The following is a 21,458-nucleotide window of genomic DNA, read 5'->3' on the forward strand; positions in this document are numbered from 1 at the left end:
ATAACAACGCTAACTTTAATGGCATTGCATTCTAAATACAAAGACTTTAGGGTGTTTCTGTGGGAATTTTTGCCCATTCATGCAGTAGAGCGTTTGTGATGTCAGGCACTGAAATTGGACAAAAAGGCCTGGCTCGCAGTTTCTATTCCTGTACATCCCAAAGGTGTTTGAAGAGGTTGAGGTCAGGGCTCTGTCAAGTTCTTCCTCACCAGATTTTGTTTTTTGCATTGAGGCACAGTCGTGTTGTAATAGAAAAAGGGCCTTCCCCACACTGTTGCCACAAAGTTGGAAGCATAACATTGTCCAAAATGTGTTGTTATGCTGAAACATTAAGATTTCCCTTCAATGGAAGTCAGGGGCCAAGCCCAACCCCTAAAAAACAGCCCCATATAGAGGTTTGTCTGTATACTTTTGTCTATATAGTGTAAGTACACCAATGTATCCAATGTAATCCAAAACTTTTTTTTTAAACTGCAATTGACATTTAACAAGAATAAATTGATTGATAGCTATGTTTCTGTATATCTTACACTTCACTGGTCATGCAAGTGATACATGGCTCATGTTTTACAGAAGTCATTTACGTGTTTTCCACTTTGTCAACATGGGGTTTTGCAGCCTTCAAATTCTCTGAGCAGATTGACACCTAATTTGTTGTCACCAGCTTTTGAAAACGGAAGAAAATTGAATAATCATATGTCTTTGAAGAAGCTTTATTGCTCACAACCCATTGGTTCCTGACCCCTGATCTAGACAGTAGATTGTGTAAAGTACTTGTTGCTTTTCACCTGTATCTCTGTGTTTATCCAGAATTCACAGTGGAGCTAACAGCCAATTATTTTTTGCCCTTCTTGCTCTTTATCCCCCACATCTATTTTTACTCCTTTATCTTCATCCCACAAACCCTCCTTCTGTTCTTTCTCTATGTACTCTCTTGCTGATGGTTTTCCACAATGTCTTTTGCACCTCTTTACTCTCCTCCCTTTACTCAACTGTCCTACCTCCACACTTTCACATATCCCAATCCTTTCTGTACACGATCTGTCTCTTTTTTTCATTTATGCTAACCTCTTCCAATGACCTCATACCACCTCTTTCCCTTCCTTCTTGTCCTTATTCGCTGTCCTCCTTATCTCCATCTTAATCTTTCCTGTACTGTTCATTTTTCCTTCCTCTTTTGTATGCTTTCTTCCTCTGTCACCTTCATTGTCCTCCCTCTTTGTGGCTGTCCCTCTCTGTGCAGGGTAAAGTGGCCCAGACAGCTTGTATGTCAGCCTGCAAGCATCTGTCCACATCACTGATGCAGATGCTGCTGGACACAGAACTCAAACAAATCAGTATGGGGGCCATTCAACAATTCAACTTAGATGTCATTCAGTGTGAATGTAAGTAAAAATAAATGCAATTTTCATTGTTATTGATTTTACATGTTTATTTTCTATCTGCAGAGCTGGAAAGACTTCATATAAATTAAAAAAAAGAAAAAAAAGAAATGGAATCCTGTATCCAACTGGATCAAACTGAAAATAAAAAGCACATTCTAAGCAGGGAACAGTCAGAAAACTGTGTGTTACAAATCTGAATCAATTTACAGATTCTAACAATCTCTTTTTGTATGATGTTAATAGCATTTGTGACAATTTAGCTTGTCAAAAGTATTTAGGTGTTGATACTTTTTTGATGCCATGTGTTTAAAACAACACAATGGCTGCATTTGATGGTATTGAAAGTATAAAACAACAAACAACAAACAAATCTCCAATCATATTTTCAGCCCAAGGCTGGAAAGCTTGTGGCAGTATTTACCCTTGTGGGTCATCCATACTCCCGTAAAGAGTACTTGATTTGAAACTCCTGATAGATAGTCAGAAAGGATTGAATGAGCTTAACCCTAAACCCTTAAACCCAAAAAGAAGAGTTTATTTATTTATTCATTTTTTTGTTCAGTATGGTCAATAATGCTTAATGTTGATGATGCTACAGGGCTTTGAGATACAATTTGTTGATAGCAGTAAAGCTGTTGCTCTGTTATGTTGTCTAAATTCTCACGGCTGAGGTGTGTGTGCGTGCATGTGTCATCTCTAGCTGAATGTTTAAATCTAAATGTGTGTATGTGTGTTCTTGGGGTCAACCAAAGTTCAGCATTGTGTCAGATGATCCAGTGAGCTACAGCAACACAATATCATGTTACATTTCTGCTCTGTTCTTAAGTAATACCGATACTGTGAATACCCACAAAGAAACGGCGAGGTTATCAGATCATCATACTGCTGACTTCAGGGAATCCATTGGCTCTGTTGTTGAGGCAGTGATGCTTTAAGATGCATGGTTCACGCACAATAAAAATAATTCTAAGGTTTTGGAAAATATTACTCATCAAGGTAATAAAATACACTAGTTCACCCCAATTTAGTTATATCATATTGTTTTAAACATGTGGTACTAACATTGTTGGAAACATTTTATTAGACATGCATTAAATCAAATAATTTAAAAATAATATAAGAAATAAGAAACAACTTGTTCAGGTGGTGGCATGTGGATGACTGATGCAGTCCAAAAATATCAAACATGTGTTTGAGGTAATTTGCATCATCATGGCTCCTTCTCATAGGTGTCTCAAGAGAGCAATTTTTTTTTAAAATCCTGCTCAGTACATACTTAAGTCACAATTTGAAATTAATGGGATCCTTAAGCACTCAACTCATCCATCATGTTTTTTGTTTGGTTTAAGAAGAAGAAGAAGAAGAATCAGCTTTATTGACAGTATATTAAAAAATCCAGTATTGGTCAGGCTGAATTGGTTAGCAGGTTGGTCCTACTTTATCATAACTGTAACTTTCAGTTGATGGGGGTCCCAATTTGTCAGATTTTTTTTTAATCATGGTGAAAGTGAAATAGGGCAGCACAATGGCTCAGCAGTTGGCACTGTCACCTCATAACAAGAAGGTATTGGATTTTATTTCCTTCATCAAGGGCCTTTAACGAAGTAATTTTAAAAATAAATTTTAAACTACATTATTTTTTCATTATTTTCTTTACAGTGTTCGCCAGTTCTGAGCCAGTCCCTGGATTTCAAGGAGACACGCTTCAGCTGGCCTTCATCGACCTACGACAGGTAAAGTGTCTCACTGCCTAGTGTAGAAGAAATGAATTCACTTGTGTACATAGACTTACCCAGCACAAGCTTTGGGACAGCTTCATTACCTGCAGCAATTTTGGTCATGTGTGAGTTATTTCATTTAAATCTCATAGTTGAATTTGAAGGTTTTTATATTCTTCATATCAATCATTCTTCATCTAATCACATCTGTATACAGAATAATGAGACAGTCCTGGTGTAAATTGTTGCAGTCTGTGCATCATCATCTGTCCAGTCATTCTCTTTGATATTATCTTTCAATGAAATGAATATGTGTAATGTGTTTTCTAGGTTTTTCCTGTACTAGTCCTTACGTTGTACAACACTACACTGAGGTTGGCATGCCACCACACTCTTAATTCAAGCTAATTAATAATCTGCCAGTGACGCATAAAAAGCTGTTAAGATCAACATTCTAAGTATTTTATATTCAGGGGCTGTGACATAAATGAAATCCCAGCCAGTGTTTCTTCTATATGCACTGAGCATAGAGTTACACTGCTGCTAAAATAACTGCTGATTTTATTATTATTGTTATGATTATTATTTTTAGGAAGAGAGAACAGGGCTCTGTTTTATACGCTAATGTTGTATTATTTTGCATTGTGTCCCTTCAAATCCAGGTCAATTCATGCACCAGTGAGCAGGAAACACAGCACATATAAATGAGAAACTATGTGTTTACCTGATAATATCAGCACAACAATAAAAACAATAAGCACTGCGTGGAAGTCAGATGATTGTTTAGATTTAGAGTAATTCGTGGTTCGTATGGTTCAGTGCATTTTCTGGTTAAGTATCTAGTCAACATCATGGATGTTTTTTCACACTGATATAGGCTAAAATAAATAACATTAATTTCATAAGAAAGTGAAACTATTAAACAATAATAGACCAACTGAGCCCTAAACATTGTTATATTTTTATTAAGGCCAACCCTCACACTGTCAGCTATAGAAAAATTGTGGCCCTTGGACAAATGTAGTTAATGACTCCTGCCTTTACTATTTTATTTGTGAAAATGTAATTACAATTAAGTAAATTAACACCTTAAAAATGAATAATTTGGGGAATGTCAGTGATAGCTAAGCTATCAGTCATAAATTAATTTTTAGCTTGTGTGTCAAATTCCGTTTGAATTTTCAACTGAGTTTAAAAGACTGGCTGAGCAAAAGAAGAAAGAGGACCACTTTGTGCATGTACAGAGCACTTACTGTGTGCACGCAAGCTTCACCTCTGATACAACTCTAACCTTTCACCTGTCCTATTTCACCCACTCAGGAAAACTCTTATTCCTGCACACACAAGCACGAAACCCTGCCTCCGTTTTTGTTGTAAGGACTAGTGGTATGTAAAGTTTTGCTGGGTCTCATTAACAGGTTTCTGTGTTGACCTGTTAATCTGAGCCTGAGGTGAAGGCTTGGCTCTGTATGCAGTCTAGGTCACAGCGCTATACTGAGAGATTTGTTGAATAAGCTGCAGTAAGACTTTTACTTTTTGACTATTTTTCACTTTTACAGTAGTTTTTGACCACAGTAGTAAGACCGAAGTAGATCAAAATAACACGTAGATGTGCCTTTTCCCCCTCTATTTGCTATTTTTAAATCATAACACGTGACATGAAAACAGACAGTTGCTGAAAAACAAAGCTGAAGGAGTCCCTGTCTTAAACTCAACTTAAACTCAAACTGATGCTTCAACAGGACAATTGAGGCAGGGCCTGGAAAGGTGAAATCATAAGAATAACTTCAAACGTCAAACTTTATTTTGTCACTATATTTCTACATACACCAAAATTCTTCCTCTGCATTTAAGCCATCACTGATTGAAACACACACACATGCAGCATGCAGTGGGTGCCCGGGGAATAATGTGCAACAACTAATGTTTTGACTAACCCTTTAGAAAATATCACACAACAATCATGGCACATGAGATGGATTAATTTCACACAAAATATTCATACCAAACAAAATCAATTAATTTCCTAATTTTATTCATATGGTTCAGAATCAGAAACCTTTATTGCCAGGTAGGTTCCACCTACGAGGAATTTGTTTTGGCATCTGGCATACACAAGAAAAGAGAATAAAATAACAATAAATAGTGAAATGCAAAAGATCTGTATACATAGTGTATATATAGATATATATATATATATATATAAATTTAATAACTTTTGCTGCCAAACACTGTTTACAACGCCACCTCCCCTTTTTATGTGGAAATCATTTTAATAGCCCAAAATTTCAGAGGTCAATCACATAATGACGTGCCATCACATGCCTTTTTCAGTTAACTGGAACCAAGGACAGGAGTTTAGAAGCACTGGGGTCATGTGTTTCCATTATGATCTGAAGTGTTTTTGTTATTATCATTTTTCAACTCAAAGCCACCTGAACTGTAACTAAAATAGATTCTTAGCTATGTTTATGCTATAATCAACTCCGGATTAGCTACCGCTCAACCTGGTTGAATTTTTGAGCGGACCTTAGTTTCCTGTGATGCAACTCATTAGTCAAGATGTGTCCATGTTCCTTTATACAGGCTGCATGGTTGACATGTTAATCCTAGCCTCAGGTGAAGGGGTTGGGAGGCATCTGCAGGTTAAGGTTACACAGAGGTCATCTTTATACTTTCCCTTTGTCTTACAGCTGCTGAGTTAGTGGCTAAAACTGCTTTTTAGATTGTTATCCTGTAACCAATTAGATTGGTTGAAAGCCAGATATTTAGGGCAACTGATATGACGTCAGACAAGGACGCAAAAAGATTTGGATATTTTTTAAACAAAAATAATAGTTTGTGTGCTACTGTGTTCTGCCTGCAACTGCTGCAACTGCTGCCTGAGTAACGAACTGACTGACACTGAAATCGGTGAATCATTGATAAATAAATGTTCTATATCGCAGTGATTATTAGTCTTATATTAGTTACTAAATTAAAAGTAATTTTAAAAAATCATATTGTCATTAAAAAATAGATTTACATTTCAATTTGAAACTGTGCTCAGTTACACAGTATTTTTTTTTAAAGTGCCTAGTTTCTTAATGTGTGCATGAAAAAAAAACTTGCTCAGTTTGAAATTGGCTTTGTGATGTATACATTCATTATAGATTGTTACACTGTCTCTTACACTTGCGCAGTCAGTGAAATGAGCAACACCTACCAGAAAGTAGGGTAGGTAAATAAGCTGATACTTTCACACACATGAAAGCGACATGTGTGGGCTGTATATGCAGTTGGTGCTTCACACAACAGCAAGCATTAAACTTAGACACATCATTATCATGTTTTTTACAATCTAATCATGAAGCATGACCCAGTGTAAAAATGATATATATATATATTCATTTATATGTTTATTATGTTCTTAGGCTCTTTTTGTTAAACACAAAAATTATACAAAAAAATAAAATTCTGTCACAGGCTATTTTTATCATTTGTCATAATTTTTGTAATGATATCAACCCATGTTCCACCTGATCCAGGTTGGGATAGCAATAATTGAGGCCAGTCATATTAATTAAATGCCCATTTTGACCACTTGTATCCGTGAATCTGTGCAATTCTTTCAATCATATAATCATATGCATGTAGGAAAATGTTCACGCCGGCTCAGGACTTGGTATGAGCAGTATTAAAATTATTGAATTGCACTCAGACTACCGCTCTTGTAGTCTGACAGACCATTGCGAGTGCTTTACAAAACAAGATAGCATTCACCCCCTCACACAGCAATTCGTACGCTGGTGACAGAGGATACCATGCAAGGTGCCACCTACTTATCAGGAGCAATAACCATTCACATGAAGACTCACACACTGATGGAATCAACCCTCAGGGGCAATTTGGGATTCAGTGTCTTTCCCAAGGACACTTCGACACATAGACTGCAGGGACCAGGTATTGAACCACTGACATTCCGATTGGTGGAGGCTCTATCTCCTGAGCCTTAGCCACTTGAAAGGGGCATCCCTGTTAACACCAACCAAACATGAGTGCGCAATAAATCTTTGCAGAGTGCATCAGTTTTAGAACTGAACAGCCTTTCATAGATGTTTTACTGATTTACTGACAGTTATAAAGTTAGGAAGAAAGTTATCGAACATGACTAAACCTCATGTGAATAAAACTTAACTTAACTAACTTAGCTAACTTTAACACTAAAGACAAAATAATTCATGATGCCACACTGCTTATATCCAGATTACCTAAACCACTTAATTTTTAAGTCATACTGAAAGTGAGTGCCTCAGCCTTTCCAGCAGGCAGATACTGACAACAATATATCACAGATTTTAGCCAGCAAATAACAAGAAATGTCAGTTGGAAATGCCAAAGATATGATTGAGGTTACTGTGTCTATTAACTATTGCATAGTTTGTCCATCAGAGAGTACTGACAAGTTTATTGTTAATGTGGTCAATGTCCAGCTTTATATGTATCTTAGTGACAACTGATTGATAAGCAAATAGAGCTCCTTATTAAACATGTGCAGGATGTTCAGTGTTGGTTTATGTTAGAATGTGAAAATTGCCTAGTACATTGTTATTGGAACATATCAATATTGGTTTCCCTTTCAAACATCTGTTGTACTGATTACACCACACCTGAAATGTTACTAATGATCCCTCACTGCACGGAAAACAGTGTGTGTACAACTGCATTATTATAACTGACAGAACCATTGGCCAAATTTTTGAAAATGAAATTCAAGTTGTAATAAACCAGAGTTTTCTTGATGGATTCGTTGTGCCAGTTAATTAAAGTCAATTAATCAAATTTTGGATTCTGTTCCAAATTTTAGAGTTCATTGAGTTTCAGAGTACGACTGTTTTCAAATATTAACTGAAGAATCAGATCCAAACAGCAGATTTGCTATATCAGATGCAATGTCACCTATTGGAAATACTCTGTGGTAGACTGTACAGGAGAAGGAGATGGACTTTCCATAATAATGTCTATTTTTGTGTTGATATCAATACTATATGTATTTGGGCATACCCAAAATATCAACCAAATGGCAGAAAGCTATAACGGCAAGCAGAAAATAGCATGAAAGAGCTGCTCTCCATGCAACATCATCAACACATTCACCCGCTGTGAATTTTTTGTACAATGACTTGTTCTATTCACACAAGGGCTCGAATGGACTTTCTGTTAGGTAGCTGGCAGGGTAAAGTCGGGCATTTGTGTTCATATATACAGCGCCTCCGGTTGATGTCTGGAAAATTTCAGGGTAGCCGTGAATGTTTGAAAGAGGCTTAAAATGTGACACTCTCTACATGCATACATATCATCATCACTTAGTTCCAGGTGAAAATAATGGCATTGTTGCTAAGCCCCTCTCTGTGTGTCTGAGTCTCTCAGTCAGCTGAATAATGCTATTATCACTAAGCTGTTCTTTCAACATGACCCAAACACCCAGCTGTTTCACCCTATGACATTAGCATACACTGTGTGTGAGTGGGGTTGGGGGATCATCTCCATCAGTTAACCAGGGGTCGTGGGGGGGTCATTTTAAACGTTCCTGTTCGCACTCATCATGTAGCGGAAGAACCCCCCTCCCTCCTCGCTTCTACTCTTTACATCTCTCTCTTCTCTTTGCATCTCAGAGTGACACAGTATAATTCAGGACACTCAAGTGTTTGCCATCATCACATTATCTAATCCTGTTTCTGACTTGCTCTAGCGCAGCTCTCACTCTTCTGGGTTTTGACATGTATGTTTTCCGGTTTCTGTAATTAGTACAGGCATAGGGTGTATCCACTTAACCATACTAGAGATACTGAGGGTGACTTCTGTCCTTTGTGCTTTTCAATCTAAAACACTTGAACATGATTGCTGCATTAACTTTCATACAGTGAAAATGTGCATAAAATTACACAATTTCTCTGTCAAGTACTAGTAATCACTGCAGTGTATAGTATAGATTATGTACAAATAGGTTATATTTGTAAATGTAGTATATGCGTGTGTCCTATGTATGCTATTGCTATCCTAAAATAGCACAGCAGGTAGAGGAAAAATTGGTATTTTTGATTTTAGGGTGAACTGTTGCTTTAAGAGCCTTCTGTGCCTCATTGTAGAAGCATCCAAAGGACTTAAAATGATGCAGTGACATAGGTATTATCACTAAATGTGAAGTACAATGAATTGGTGTGATTTCCTATATACAGATGAACTTTGAAATTGTTTTGACACAAGCCTCAGTCTCCCATTGTTCCTCTCTGCGGTTCTCCCTGAATTTCTCTTAAGTGCGGTTATGTCTGTGTGTGTTTTGTAGCTCCTGGACCTGTTCATGGTGTGGGACTGGTCAACTTACCTGGCAGATTATGGTCAGCCAACCTGCAAATACCTGAGGGTGAACCCAGCCACTGCCCTGGCTCTGCTGGAGAAGTGAGTGCATCTGCCATGTACACACTGCTGGGGATCTTCATGATGATATTTCAGCATCATTTTTTAAAGGAGTGATGAATGAATGGGCAACATGAAATGAATGGGCTAAATGAATGGCCTAAAAACTCTTGAACCATTAACCCTAGGATATTTGACTTTAACAGTAGACAACACATTTCTAGAAAATCCCATGTGGATGGGAAACTTTTTGCTGACACATGTAAAGCAAGATACAGTGACGGGTACCAAGATTACACTTGCATTAATCCATAACAGGTGTCATGATTATATATGAGGAGCAACAAAAACCATGCTGTTACCTCATGGGTTGTTATGGCATTAAGAAAAATGGTGTGTGCACTCTGTTTTTCAAGGAAAGTTTCTCTTGACATTTAACATTTTCTTTCACATCAGTAGCACTTAATTACAATAATTCTTGCATGAAACATATGACAACCCAAGATATAAGTGTGGCTGCTTTAGTTTCTTCCTCTCCTTGTGTTTTGATATAATTTTTATTCAACTGTTCTTCTAAATCATCTACTCTCTGCTGTTTTCCTGCTGCTAACTACTGCTCAGAGTCTACAGGGGGTAGGTGCAGTTTCCTTGCTGGTTTTCTTTGAGCTTCTCCATGCATGCTGATATGTGCAGAACCAGTAGTATAGCATAAACCTGAATGCCTTGAGGATATTTCTTTTGATTTCACAAATGTCCACACGGACTCAAGGATTAACTATTTGGTGGTCAAAAATCACTGTGGCTTCACAGAACATATTTTTAGCTGTAACTCAAAACTTCACACACTAATTTTATGAAAAAAATTCAAACAAATGTCCAATAGGATAAAATGATGAACTGATACTAACCTTGGGTGTTCACCTTGAAACTCTGCTGATTGTATAGATCTTTTGTGCTGATAATGATAATAAACATTTTTTAAAACTATATTCATAATCTTTTTATTTTAGCGTCGTTCATACGAGGGCTGTAGCTCAAAGGGCCTCTAAAGCATGGTGGTGCAACGGTTAGCACTGTCACCTCTCAGCAAGAGGGTTCCGGGTTAGGTGACCAGTCCAGTCCATTTATTCTTCTATTTTGAATTCTGACATATATCTTGTGTCTGGTGTCACTGACGGAAGAGCAGTAAGTGATAGTTCAGCCCTTAACAATAAGGATCTCATAAATAGTAAGTGACTGCACCACTGACAGAATACATGTGTGGGACTTATCTCAAAGCTCTTGTCTTTACACTCTTTGTGTGTCTGTCTTTTTCTGTGTCTAGAATGAAGGACACCAGTAAGAAGAACAACATCTTCTCTCAGTTCAGGAAGAACGACAGAGACAAACAGAAGCTGATAGAGACTGTGGTCAAACAGCTGAGGAGCCTGGTCAACGGCATGTCCTCCTAAACACACACACACACACACCGGAGTCATGTGTGTCACAACGCGATAGAAAGAATGGAACATGCATGCAGTTACGTGCACACACTGAACTGCCAAGACAACACACCACTGACACACACAGGGAATTTGCACACACATTGACACACAAAAGGGACAGGCAGTCAGTTTGCATACAAACACATCACATGAAGGCACAGCAATACACACAGTGTACAAGGCATGCAGGGAACACACTCCTTGCAAATGCAGCACACACACACACACACACACACAAACCAAACTTAATGCTCAATGTAAATAACAGACACACATACTAAACTGCACTCTTCACAGGAGTGAACAGTAAAATGTTTGTAAAGTGTATTTTTAATGGCTATGATAAGACAAACTATGTTTTATACATTTGTGAGAGTGTAATGATTGTAGCTGCAGAGGGACACTGGTGCAGCAGAGGAAGTGACACAAGTACTGGGACACTGAGTTAAATTGTCCCCAATAGCTTCACCACAGGTGGAGGGGATAAACCATTTCCTGTTGTCCAGTCAGAAACCCATATTATACATTCAACATCAAGACATGTTAGAGCACTTTTTTCCTCCCTGGATGAAGATGGAATGTATTTCCTGGTATTTAATTCTGAAAGATCACAACATTGATATGTTAAACTGAACGGGCTATTGGTAATCTATTAATCAGGTTATACTGTTAAAAAAAAATCCTATATTTCTGGTTGTGGAAGCTATAGCTCAATAATGACTAATCCAGCCAACATCTCCACTTAATCCAACTGTGCAACAATTTAACATGGCTCACAAGTTTAATGCAAGGAAAAAACATAGTGTGTGTGTGTGTGAGCGAGAGAGAGAGAGAAAGCTCTATAATAAGAGTTTAACACAATTGTTCCCCACCTGCTTGAAAATGCAGATGTGTCTGGATTTTAAACGTAGTTTAAAAAATGAGAAACCTGTTGATACCTTCTGAAACACAGTAAAAACGTCTAGCTGGAGAAATATATCAATTTTCTCTTATCCTCTACCCCTAATATGGAAACCAGATTTCTCATCTACATTACATTAAAGAAACCCAATTACTATTACCCAGTTGTTTATTCATGTGGGCTTTACATCTGTTGTCTTGATGAAGCCTCATGTTGAGTAATCATACAATACTGTTATTTTAAAATACTATCATTTTAGATTGCAGTCAATAGAAATGCAGTCTTGCACCAAAACTTAAAATTTGTTGGAACTTAAAATAAAAAAAAACACATGTATATAAATTTTAAATTTTTGCAGACCATCCTTACAAAGCAGATATTTCAAGAAAGATTCAGCTACAGTTGTAAAGTCTCTTGGTCTGACTGTTGTGCAACAGTGTCACAACTAGTCTCCTAGTTATGGAGGCTATAAACACATTTCCTGTATGATCTAATTTACTGTCAGTTCACATATGTACTTGGCTGCATACATGCAAGTATAACGTTAACATTGTTAATTTTTCCGATTCCTGATAAAAATTGGATTAACCAGTTGCTTGATGTTGAGGCTTGTTCGCTCCACTGCAACCTATGGTTACCCCTAACATCCCTCTTTTCAAAAGCATGTGTGAATCCATCTTGTGCCATTTTCTTATATGACTGGGTTCTTAAACTGGCTTTAGACAACCGTCAGGGTAGTTTCTGTAGACTAAGTCTAATCTCAAAAGAAACCCAAGAAACCTTTGCTTTGACCTGAAGAACATCTTTCAAGTGTCAAATGTTCAAATGTCAAGAACATTTTTCTATTTTCCCTTAATTTTCACTATCTGCCTACTTTCCAGAATTACAGAAATACAGAATTACTGATATGGAAATGTTGCCATAGATAGTTCTGACAATTACCAAGTTAAACTCATTTTCTCAATACTTCTCAACTGTTATGGTGTGTGCATGTCTACCCAAAACCAAGTACCACTGAGGTCATGGATGGATAGAAGAGCAGATGAATGGATGATGACGTCTTAAAGACTGATGTTCATGAAAATAGTCAGGTTTTGTTGAACTTTGGCTTTGCTTGTCGTTTGTCTTTTTTCTGCCTCACATTTTACATTGAAACCAACCCACTGAGACAGAGCCGCGCAGTGACTGAACATGGAGCAGTTCAGTGTTTGCTTGAACTCATCACATGAGTGTCACAGCCAGTAAAATATGGTGAACCTTCCTTGTGGAGCATGGTTATTGGGCTGAGTTTTTGACGCCCAGATTGTAGTTAGACTTCGTTCAAAAATGAAGGTGAAAATCTGGAATGTTTTTAAATTCTTTTGTCCTTCTTGTGTGCATACACAGGTTGGACAAACAAACACGTTTACCAAAAAATGCAGGTCATGGTACTGGATTGTATTATATTGTACAGGTAGACACATCTGGGTTTGATCAGTAAAGCCTACATGGAGCTAATGAGAATTTTCAGATGGAGTGTCAGTGAACAATGGATGAAACAGTCCTAATGGTCGTTTTTCATGTGATGTCACTATCACTAGTCACAGGAAACTGACAACTGGTATTAACATTGGATCAGCTGGACCACCTCCAGACGTGTATTGTGATTTTACAAAATGAAATGTCCAGTCTGGAAACATTTAAAATTGAGAAAAGACTCAGAAGCACTGCTACAGCATGCAAGACAGAAGTCGCAAGACTGATTGCATTAGCTAAGCTAGCACTAGCACTAGTATTAGCACTAGTACTAGTGTAGTTAGGCTCTTTACTAGGACTAGTGCTAGCATACTTCTTCATTGTCTGGTTAGGTTATATTCTATACTTTTTTGTCACCATGACTTAATTTTCAGAAAAACAGAATGTAGGCTAGTGGCAAACTAATGCTAGTCCAGAACTGCTAGGGCTGCATATCAACCAAAATAATGATGTACAAGGTAGTATCAAAACATGTCCTGTAAAAAGGTTCAATTCTTTTTGCACTCAGATCTAGGAAAAAAAACTGTTTATATAGCTTTCCTCACAGTCACTCATTGCAAACGTTCTTTGATTTAATGCAATATCTGATTGGCCCACAACCACAGGAGCTATAATCTGTACAGTCTATGGTGAAGTCAGCGGATATCCCACAGATGCCTTTGGCTGTCGTATTACTCCAACGTTACACGTCTTAACAGTTCCTCAAGAGTCTCCACATTTTTTGAAGTTGTGGTGGGGCACACCATGTTTGTTCACATATCCATCTGTTCAATCTACCTAGTTTCTATGTTGAGAAGCAACCACCACGAGGACAGAATCTACACTGTATGGACAAAAACTTTGGGACATCTGACCACCAACACCAGGACTTCAGTAACATTGCATTCTACGTACATAGACAGCTTTGCAGCTATAACAGATTCCACAAGATTTTAGATTCATGCAGTAGAGCATTTGTGAGGTCAGGCACTGATGTTGGACAGAAAGGACTGGCTTGCAGATTCCGTTTCACTTCATTCCAAAGGTGTTTCATGGCTTTTGAGGTCAGGGCTCTGTGTGGGCCAGCCAAGTTCTTCCACACCACACTCATCCAGCCAGGCTTTATTGGACCTTGCTGTGTGTACTGGGGCACAGTGTTGCTGGAATAGAAAAGGGCCTTCCCCAAACTGTTGCCACTAATTTGGAAGCATAGCATTGTCCAAAATGTTTTGGTATGCTGAAGCATTAAGATTTCCCTTCACGGGAAGTAAGGTGCCAAGTCCAACCCCCAAAAAACAGCCCCATCCCAATACTTTTGTCTATATAGTGTATATGAGAACGCCTCTTAATACTAGGTGGAAATGTGCAGGCATATGATCACATGTTAATACCAGGTGATGGGGTCTGTATTTTCGTAGTACATTTCAACACTCACAGACCAAACGGGCATGTTGTACACAATGCTGTTAAATGTATTCACCCTTGTTTGTACAAAACTTTTACAGATAAGTTTGGCTACTCAGTGGTGGTGAGGATGGTCAGGTGGTAAAAGTGACATCAGTGCATGCCCTCTTCGTCCCTCTGTAAATCCTGTCTGTTGTAGGGTTACGGACCCTAATTATGTGATATAAACTACAGTTTTGTCTTACAACCCAGTTGGACTGCTTAATTCATGCTTGCAAGAAACCAACCCCCCCCACTGGAGAAACGTGTTATTAGTGATAATATATACATATATTTAACAGTTCAATAACTTGCATTCTAAATTCTTTCTTTTTGTTCCTCAGGGTGAAATGAAGCTTTAGAATCTCATACCCACATATATCCACAAAGCACAGCAATAATTAATTGGTTCCTTTAGGGAAGTTGATGCTTACCTAAACTCACACATGACTCCTGATGACAAACATTTTATATTAAGACTGTTTTTATTCTTGTTATGTTTTAGGTCTGTGCTCCAATTTCAGCAGGCATTTTTGCACTGAAACTATTCTTTCTTTTTAATTAGTGTTTTGCCTTTTTTAAATTTTGCTTGTAAATGCCACTGTATATACTGCATATTTTGTAAAGACAATATTACAGCGGTTTGTCTGCTACAAACAGAATGGGGCAGACGGGGGGTGACAGTGTGATATGCATCTCCATGAATACGTAATTATTAAGAGTTTGAATTTTCGTTTGTTGATTGCTTTGTGAACACAGCCGAATATAATGTGAGGACTTCCTTAGTACCTTCTCCCCACTCTTGCATGATTAAGATACAAAAATGTGACAACATGTTGTTGCATAGACCCGGTTTACCATTCCAATGTAAAGGAGTAAGATTCCAACTGCTCATAGATAATTTCCATAATAAAGGGCAGTTCGAAATTAAGTGTTTCTGTGCACACACCTGCTGTTCTCCTTCTTAGGAGGTGCATACAGGGCCTCTGTCATTCAGCTCTCCCTCTCCTGTCATGCATTTATAATCCGTTTTACCATAAATTTTTAAATAAAAGAATAAGTGCATTTAAATAATGGCAAAGTCCTGAATAAAAGCTGGGCAACAACTGAGGGCAGTAAAATATTGAGGATAGATGTAATGCTAACCCTGTTACATAGCATTTTCATCAGTACATCAGCAGTCATGTCATACTCACCTCTACTCTGCTGCTTTTATTTTATCTCTTTATTATAAATACTGTTTACCTTCATGGCTTTGTTGTTTTTATGATCTTTTTCTTTATTACAGTCAATGCAACTCAAATCTGCCTGTACAGTGTTTAGATTTAAAGCCTACAGGAAAAAAAAGAAGCAGGAAATCTGTTCTTAAAACAGCTGAAGACATTATGTTAGACCACTGTGCAAGAAGTGTTGAGTTTTGACAGTAACTAAACTGCAAATTTTCAGAAAGTGCAATGTTGAAATGATTGGACAATAGAGCTTGAAAACAGTATATCAGTGAACATGAGAAAGTCAGCATGAATGGTGAGTATGGCTTGACTTTTGGTTTTGGAGTTTGAGCTAAAGTGTAGATTATACTGATTTTATCAAGACAACAAGTAAATATGAAGGGAATGCTGAGTTGACTTAAGACAGCAAATTATAACAGGAGCACCTGTACCTGTACCACACATGTACCTGTGTCATATACAACACAAGCCTGTCTCCTAGAAATGCAGTTTAGAAATGCAGTCGTTGGTGTAAGTGATTGTATTTGATTGGATATTTTAGCATAAAAACCCAAAACAAATATATAATACGTTGTTAAAATGTGATATGTAGAAGAGTTACTAAACTTAAGCTCCTCTATGACCTGAATGATTGAGAATCTACACAGACATTTAATTGATACGTTCAATCGATCAATATGTTAATGAACAAAACGTTTTAGATTTTTTTATTAACATAATGTTAATAAAAAGTCTAGAGAATTCAGCATTACATGCGCTTCAAAACTTATATGCTGTTGCTTATTAGTAGTTTCTAAATGTAATTTCCAGGAAACAGGATTGTAAAATCTGGCCATTTCTAATTCCCTTGTTTTCTAAAATCAACGGAATTAGAAATGGCTCGTCTCTCTCTCTCTCTCTCTGCAGGTGAGATTTAATAAATGTTTATTAATATATAATGTGTCACATAATGTCTGAATGTAACAGATTAATATCGACACCTAATCTAAATCAAGTACAAAATGAATCAGTGCTGCCAAATCAAAAGAGCACAGGGGAAGCTTCAGGTTTTTAAGTTATGAATCTGCTTGTATGCCAATGATTAGATCAGCTCCAATGGGACCAGAAGAGGAGAGAGGGTACGTTTTGATATCCAAAGGAATTCTTGCTTTACTTTTATCATTGTTCTGAGTAAGACACCCTGACTGAGATGTTGTTTTCCTAAATTAGTTGTTTTTATTTTGTGTGCTGTAATAAAAGTTTATCCAACAGTAAGGTCTGCTTATTGTTAAACATCTGTTTGCTCAACTGCAGCTAAGTCAAGAGTATTTGAGTAACACTGCCCAGCGTTTTCAAGGCAAATACTGTCCAGATTGCCATGATATTTGTCATGGATATTCAAAAGAACCCAAGGATTCCTTAACAGGGCTGGCACTAACAACTGTTTTCATCATCAATTAATCTGCTGATTATTTTCTCAATTAATTGATAAGTGGTGTCATCTATAAAATGTACAAAATTGAAAAAAATGTGCAAAATTCTCATCACAATTTCCCAGAGCCTAAAGTTATGATTTCAGATCGCCTTTTTTGTCCAACATACAGTCCAAAACTCAAAGACTCTTCATTTACTATCATATATATATATATATTACAAAATTTAATTAAAGCGTTTGGTCTAGACCTGCTCCAATTGGGACGTGTCATGAGATAACTTTGGCACTTGAATTGGCACTATATAAATAAACTGAATTGAATATATCATAGACCTAATTGTTGCATCTCTATCCCTTAGTAATCATTATGCTGTGGAAATAAAAGGATAATTGCCTCATTTTTGTAGTTTTGGCCATCATTTCTAGAACAGGAATGTAACGGGGAAAAAAAACATAGTTGCATGGTGCATACTTCAAGGCTCTGAGGGTCACTGTCTTCAGCACAACAGGGAAAACAAGACAAATTATAGATTTTTTTTTTGAAAAATGTAAACATTATGTGGTCCCTCATTGGCCATTATTCTTGCTATATGAAGTCATTTTTGTTTAAGTGTCCATTAATAGAAGTATTGTTTATATATTATTATTTTGTATTTATAGCAAGACACTGGTATGAGGTGGTGTCTGTATCTGTCTGAGACGCTGTCCTCTGTCTGGATTTTATTTTCCTAGTACTTTGCTGTGTTTGGGATGTTTCTGAGCAACACTTCTGCACAAAGAAGATTGATTGTTGAGCCACAACATCAATACCAACCCAAAATGTTGGGAGCTGACAACTTGGAAATGAGACTCATCAATTAGCTATCTTTCTCACTTACTGCACCCTTGACTGGTGGCTTTACAATCAGCAACTGACAAGTTCTGCATAGTATGCCTTTGAGTTGACTGTTAGTTGGCTGTTGCCAGCAGTAGAAATTTTTCTTTTTCTATTTTTTTTAATTCCCTGCTCAGTCAAGATTCTGTTGAAGTTCAGGTTGCAGTTAAGTAGCTCTGTGTATCCGTGGAGGTCCATCAGTGGTGTGAACAACTCCCAGGCCACTTGATTATGTGTGGACAACTGCAGATTCTGCTAGTTCATGCACAAAGGCCACAACAAATAAAACAATGTACGTGTGAAGGTAACAGCCAGACCCAAACCCTAAAATAGACGAATTTCAGTGAAGCTGTCACAAATGGTTTAGTGTGTTTAATTGTGTTTCCACACAGTGTGTTGCTTTAACTTTACTGGGAAGAAACAGAACTAGATAACACTGGAGATGCCTCCAGCTTGGTTTATCATGCATTCGTCTTATAACTATCCAAATTGACTTGTCCATTATATAGGTAATTAAAAAAAATTATGTTGTTGAGACCTTTTTTTTATTTACCTTGGTGTACTGATCCTTTGAAGTGCAACAAAGGTGCCGACAGATGGTGCTTCGTCTTTAATTGACCCACCAGTCACAAAATTGAGATATCGGTGCTATCTCCCTCCTTCTTCCTCCTCCTCTCTCTCTGTCTCTCTCTCTCTCTCTCTCACACACACACACACACACACACACACACACACTCACACAAAGACAGAAGCATCACTTGTTCTGCGAGGGTGTTCTGTCATATTGTATCTCACCCTCAGAGCCTCGCTGTATCCCACCACACGCTAACTGGGAAACAGCAAATGAACTTTGGCCTGGGTCAGCAATTGAATGCGAGGATCCCTGTCGCCACAGATGTAATGAGGCGAGAGATATTTGGAGAGCTCTATTTTCACTGGACAGCAGCTACCCTGCCAACACGCACACACACACAAATGTGTTTGTTACTGCACACTCTGAGCTCCACTGTCTTGTTACATTCTCCCACTGTTACAATTCTTCTGCATACACTCACCACATCCACAAAGTGAAGGTGGAGTTATCTCTCAGCACACAACTATTTGCTTGGACACACACAAATATCAAGGTTAGTATTCTCAAGAGTACAAAATGACCCCTAACTGACCAAACATTGTCAGAGTGATGTATATTTGGTCCAACTTTAAGGCATAAGAGTAACAGAGTGCATCAACTTTGTTAACTTCTGAAATGACTCCTGTCTGCGCGAAGGAGTCCGAGCATGACAGGAAGATGGAGATGGGGGTCAGTAAGTTGTTGTAGGAGAGATATTCATTTGTCACAGTAAGTGTGTGTGTGTGTGTGTGTGCATATATGCTACTACAGTCCTTGCTTTTGTCTTCTTGCAAATTTACAATTAAAACTCTGAAGTGGCCATAACAGAGAGACAGATACAACCAGTGATGAGGGGTGTAGTCATTGTGTTTACTCAAAGGATCATCAGCCAGTGGTGAAAAGTAGCTTCTTTACTTGACTATATTATGCTTAAGCTCCCCCTAGTTTTCAGAAAATAAAAAATATTGCAGTTTTTAATTGCACTTCATTTATTTATCTTTTGTTAATGTTTATTTTGTAAAACATTACACACAAAGATCAATTCAAGATCAGCTTACACATAAAAGCATTCAAAATTAGCTCCAGCTCAACCATCTTCTTCTTCTACAGTAAAATGTCACTTCCACAATAAAACCTCAGATATAATGAGCCAATAATAAAATACATAATAATATAAGAACTGTTCATGCATTTTACAGGTAAAATTAAGATTTAAAATTTTGATTGTAATTTTACTTTCTTATTATCTTTTTATTATTTACTATTCTTATTTTTTTACAATTTTACTTTTCCAACACTGCAAGTCAGAAAACTTCGAGAAAACCGCTCGAATTAAAGTTTCTAGATTCTCAGAGGTTCTCCACAGCCACAGAAGATATGGCCCTTTTAAAGGTAACGATCTGAAAGAGCTGAGTAGGACTACATGCACTAAACAACACGTTCAATTGGAGGAAAAAATCAAAATATATTAACATGAGTTGAAAAAGGCAACACATGAAGCGTGTCAGTCTTTATTTACAGCATCCTGGTGCGTATTTGCATAAATAATCAATATTTTTTTCCTATATATATGAAGTGTTCATATAAAAAGCTGCATTTTTTGTATTTTGAAGGTCACTAATAACCCAAACAGCAATTGTCAGAAATACTACATCATGCTGACATGAACAGTGAAACAGTACTAGTCCCTGTGATACTGAATGTCTGTGCAGGATGCTTTGTCGTTGCTCCTCTCAGTCCTGCTCAGAGGTTGGACTGGTTTCAGCCCCATGTTCATCGTAAGCACAGTCTTGTTGGGACTGCACTGCACATTTGCTGCAGGTGAAAACAGTAGATACTGCGTTCCTTTGTTAATGCAGTGAGGGGAGGTGGGGGACAGTGATTTCCTTCCTGGATGTCAACGGGAGTGACAAGTACTTTAGTACAAAGATCAAACGCTTTAACAGGGCAGTAAACAGCTTTTACATTCACTTCAACAATACAGCAGGCAGAGGAAGAGGAAGAGGAGACTCATACCTCCACTGACCTGGGGGGAACATTCATGAGTTCTGACCAGTATTACACTGTTACACTATGTCAGGCTTTGTTATCTTCTCAAAGCTAATGAACCTTATTTATTCCAAGCCACATTAGCTTCTTATTTCAGCCTCAGTTTCAGCTTATCCACTTGACTTGACTGTTTGGCTTTTTGATATTTTATTTTTTTTGTATTTACAGAAAGTATACAGTCCACTCTGCCAAATTTACACATGAAGTTTAATTTACTCGTCACAAAGTACTACTCAGTCTGTATGATATTATAATACCTTCTGGAGGAGCTTTCCAGAGTGTGGGATAACAACCCTGATACTGTGGCTTTTCAATTTTTGCGGCAATCAATTAGTACTAGTATTAGTATTCAGCAGACACAGAGCAATGTTGTCATTAATTTCGAGTCATGTTTGTGGCCACCTTGTGAAAGTTCAATATTCACTCTCCTTTGGCTCTGTTTTGGTTTCTATCATATC

General features: G+C 37.5%; 1 protein-coding gene across 2 annotated transcripts in view; it reads left to right on the top strand.

The window, feature by feature from the left end:
• The window catches only part of exoc6 (exocyst complex component 6), a 48,431-nt gene extending 36,496 nt beyond the window's left edge, over positions 1-11,935 (top strand). For both annotated transcript variants that reach the window (XM_046376522.1, XM_046376523.1), the window contains exons 20-23: positions 1,244-1,385; positions 3,045-3,118; positions 9,429-9,541; positions 10,824-11,935. In XM_046376522.1, coding sequence (XP_046232478.1) covers positions 1,244-1,385; positions 3,045-3,118; positions 9,429-9,541; positions 10,824-10,950 — 456 coding nt within the window. In that variant the 3' untranslated portion in view covers positions 10,951-11,935. The remainder of the gene's footprint in view (positions 1-1,243; positions 1,386-3,044; positions 3,119-9,428; positions 9,542-10,823) is intronic.
• Positions 11,936-21,458: the final 9,523 nt, after the last annotated feature.

Source organism: Scatophagus argus, chromosome 21, assembly GCF_020382885.2.
Source record: "Scatophagus argus isolate fScaArg1 chromosome 21, fScaArg1.pri, whole genome shotgun sequence".
In the NCBI taxonomy this organism is placed as follows: domain Eukaryota; kingdom Metazoa; phylum Chordata; class Actinopteri; family Scatophagidae; genus Scatophagus; species Scatophagus argus.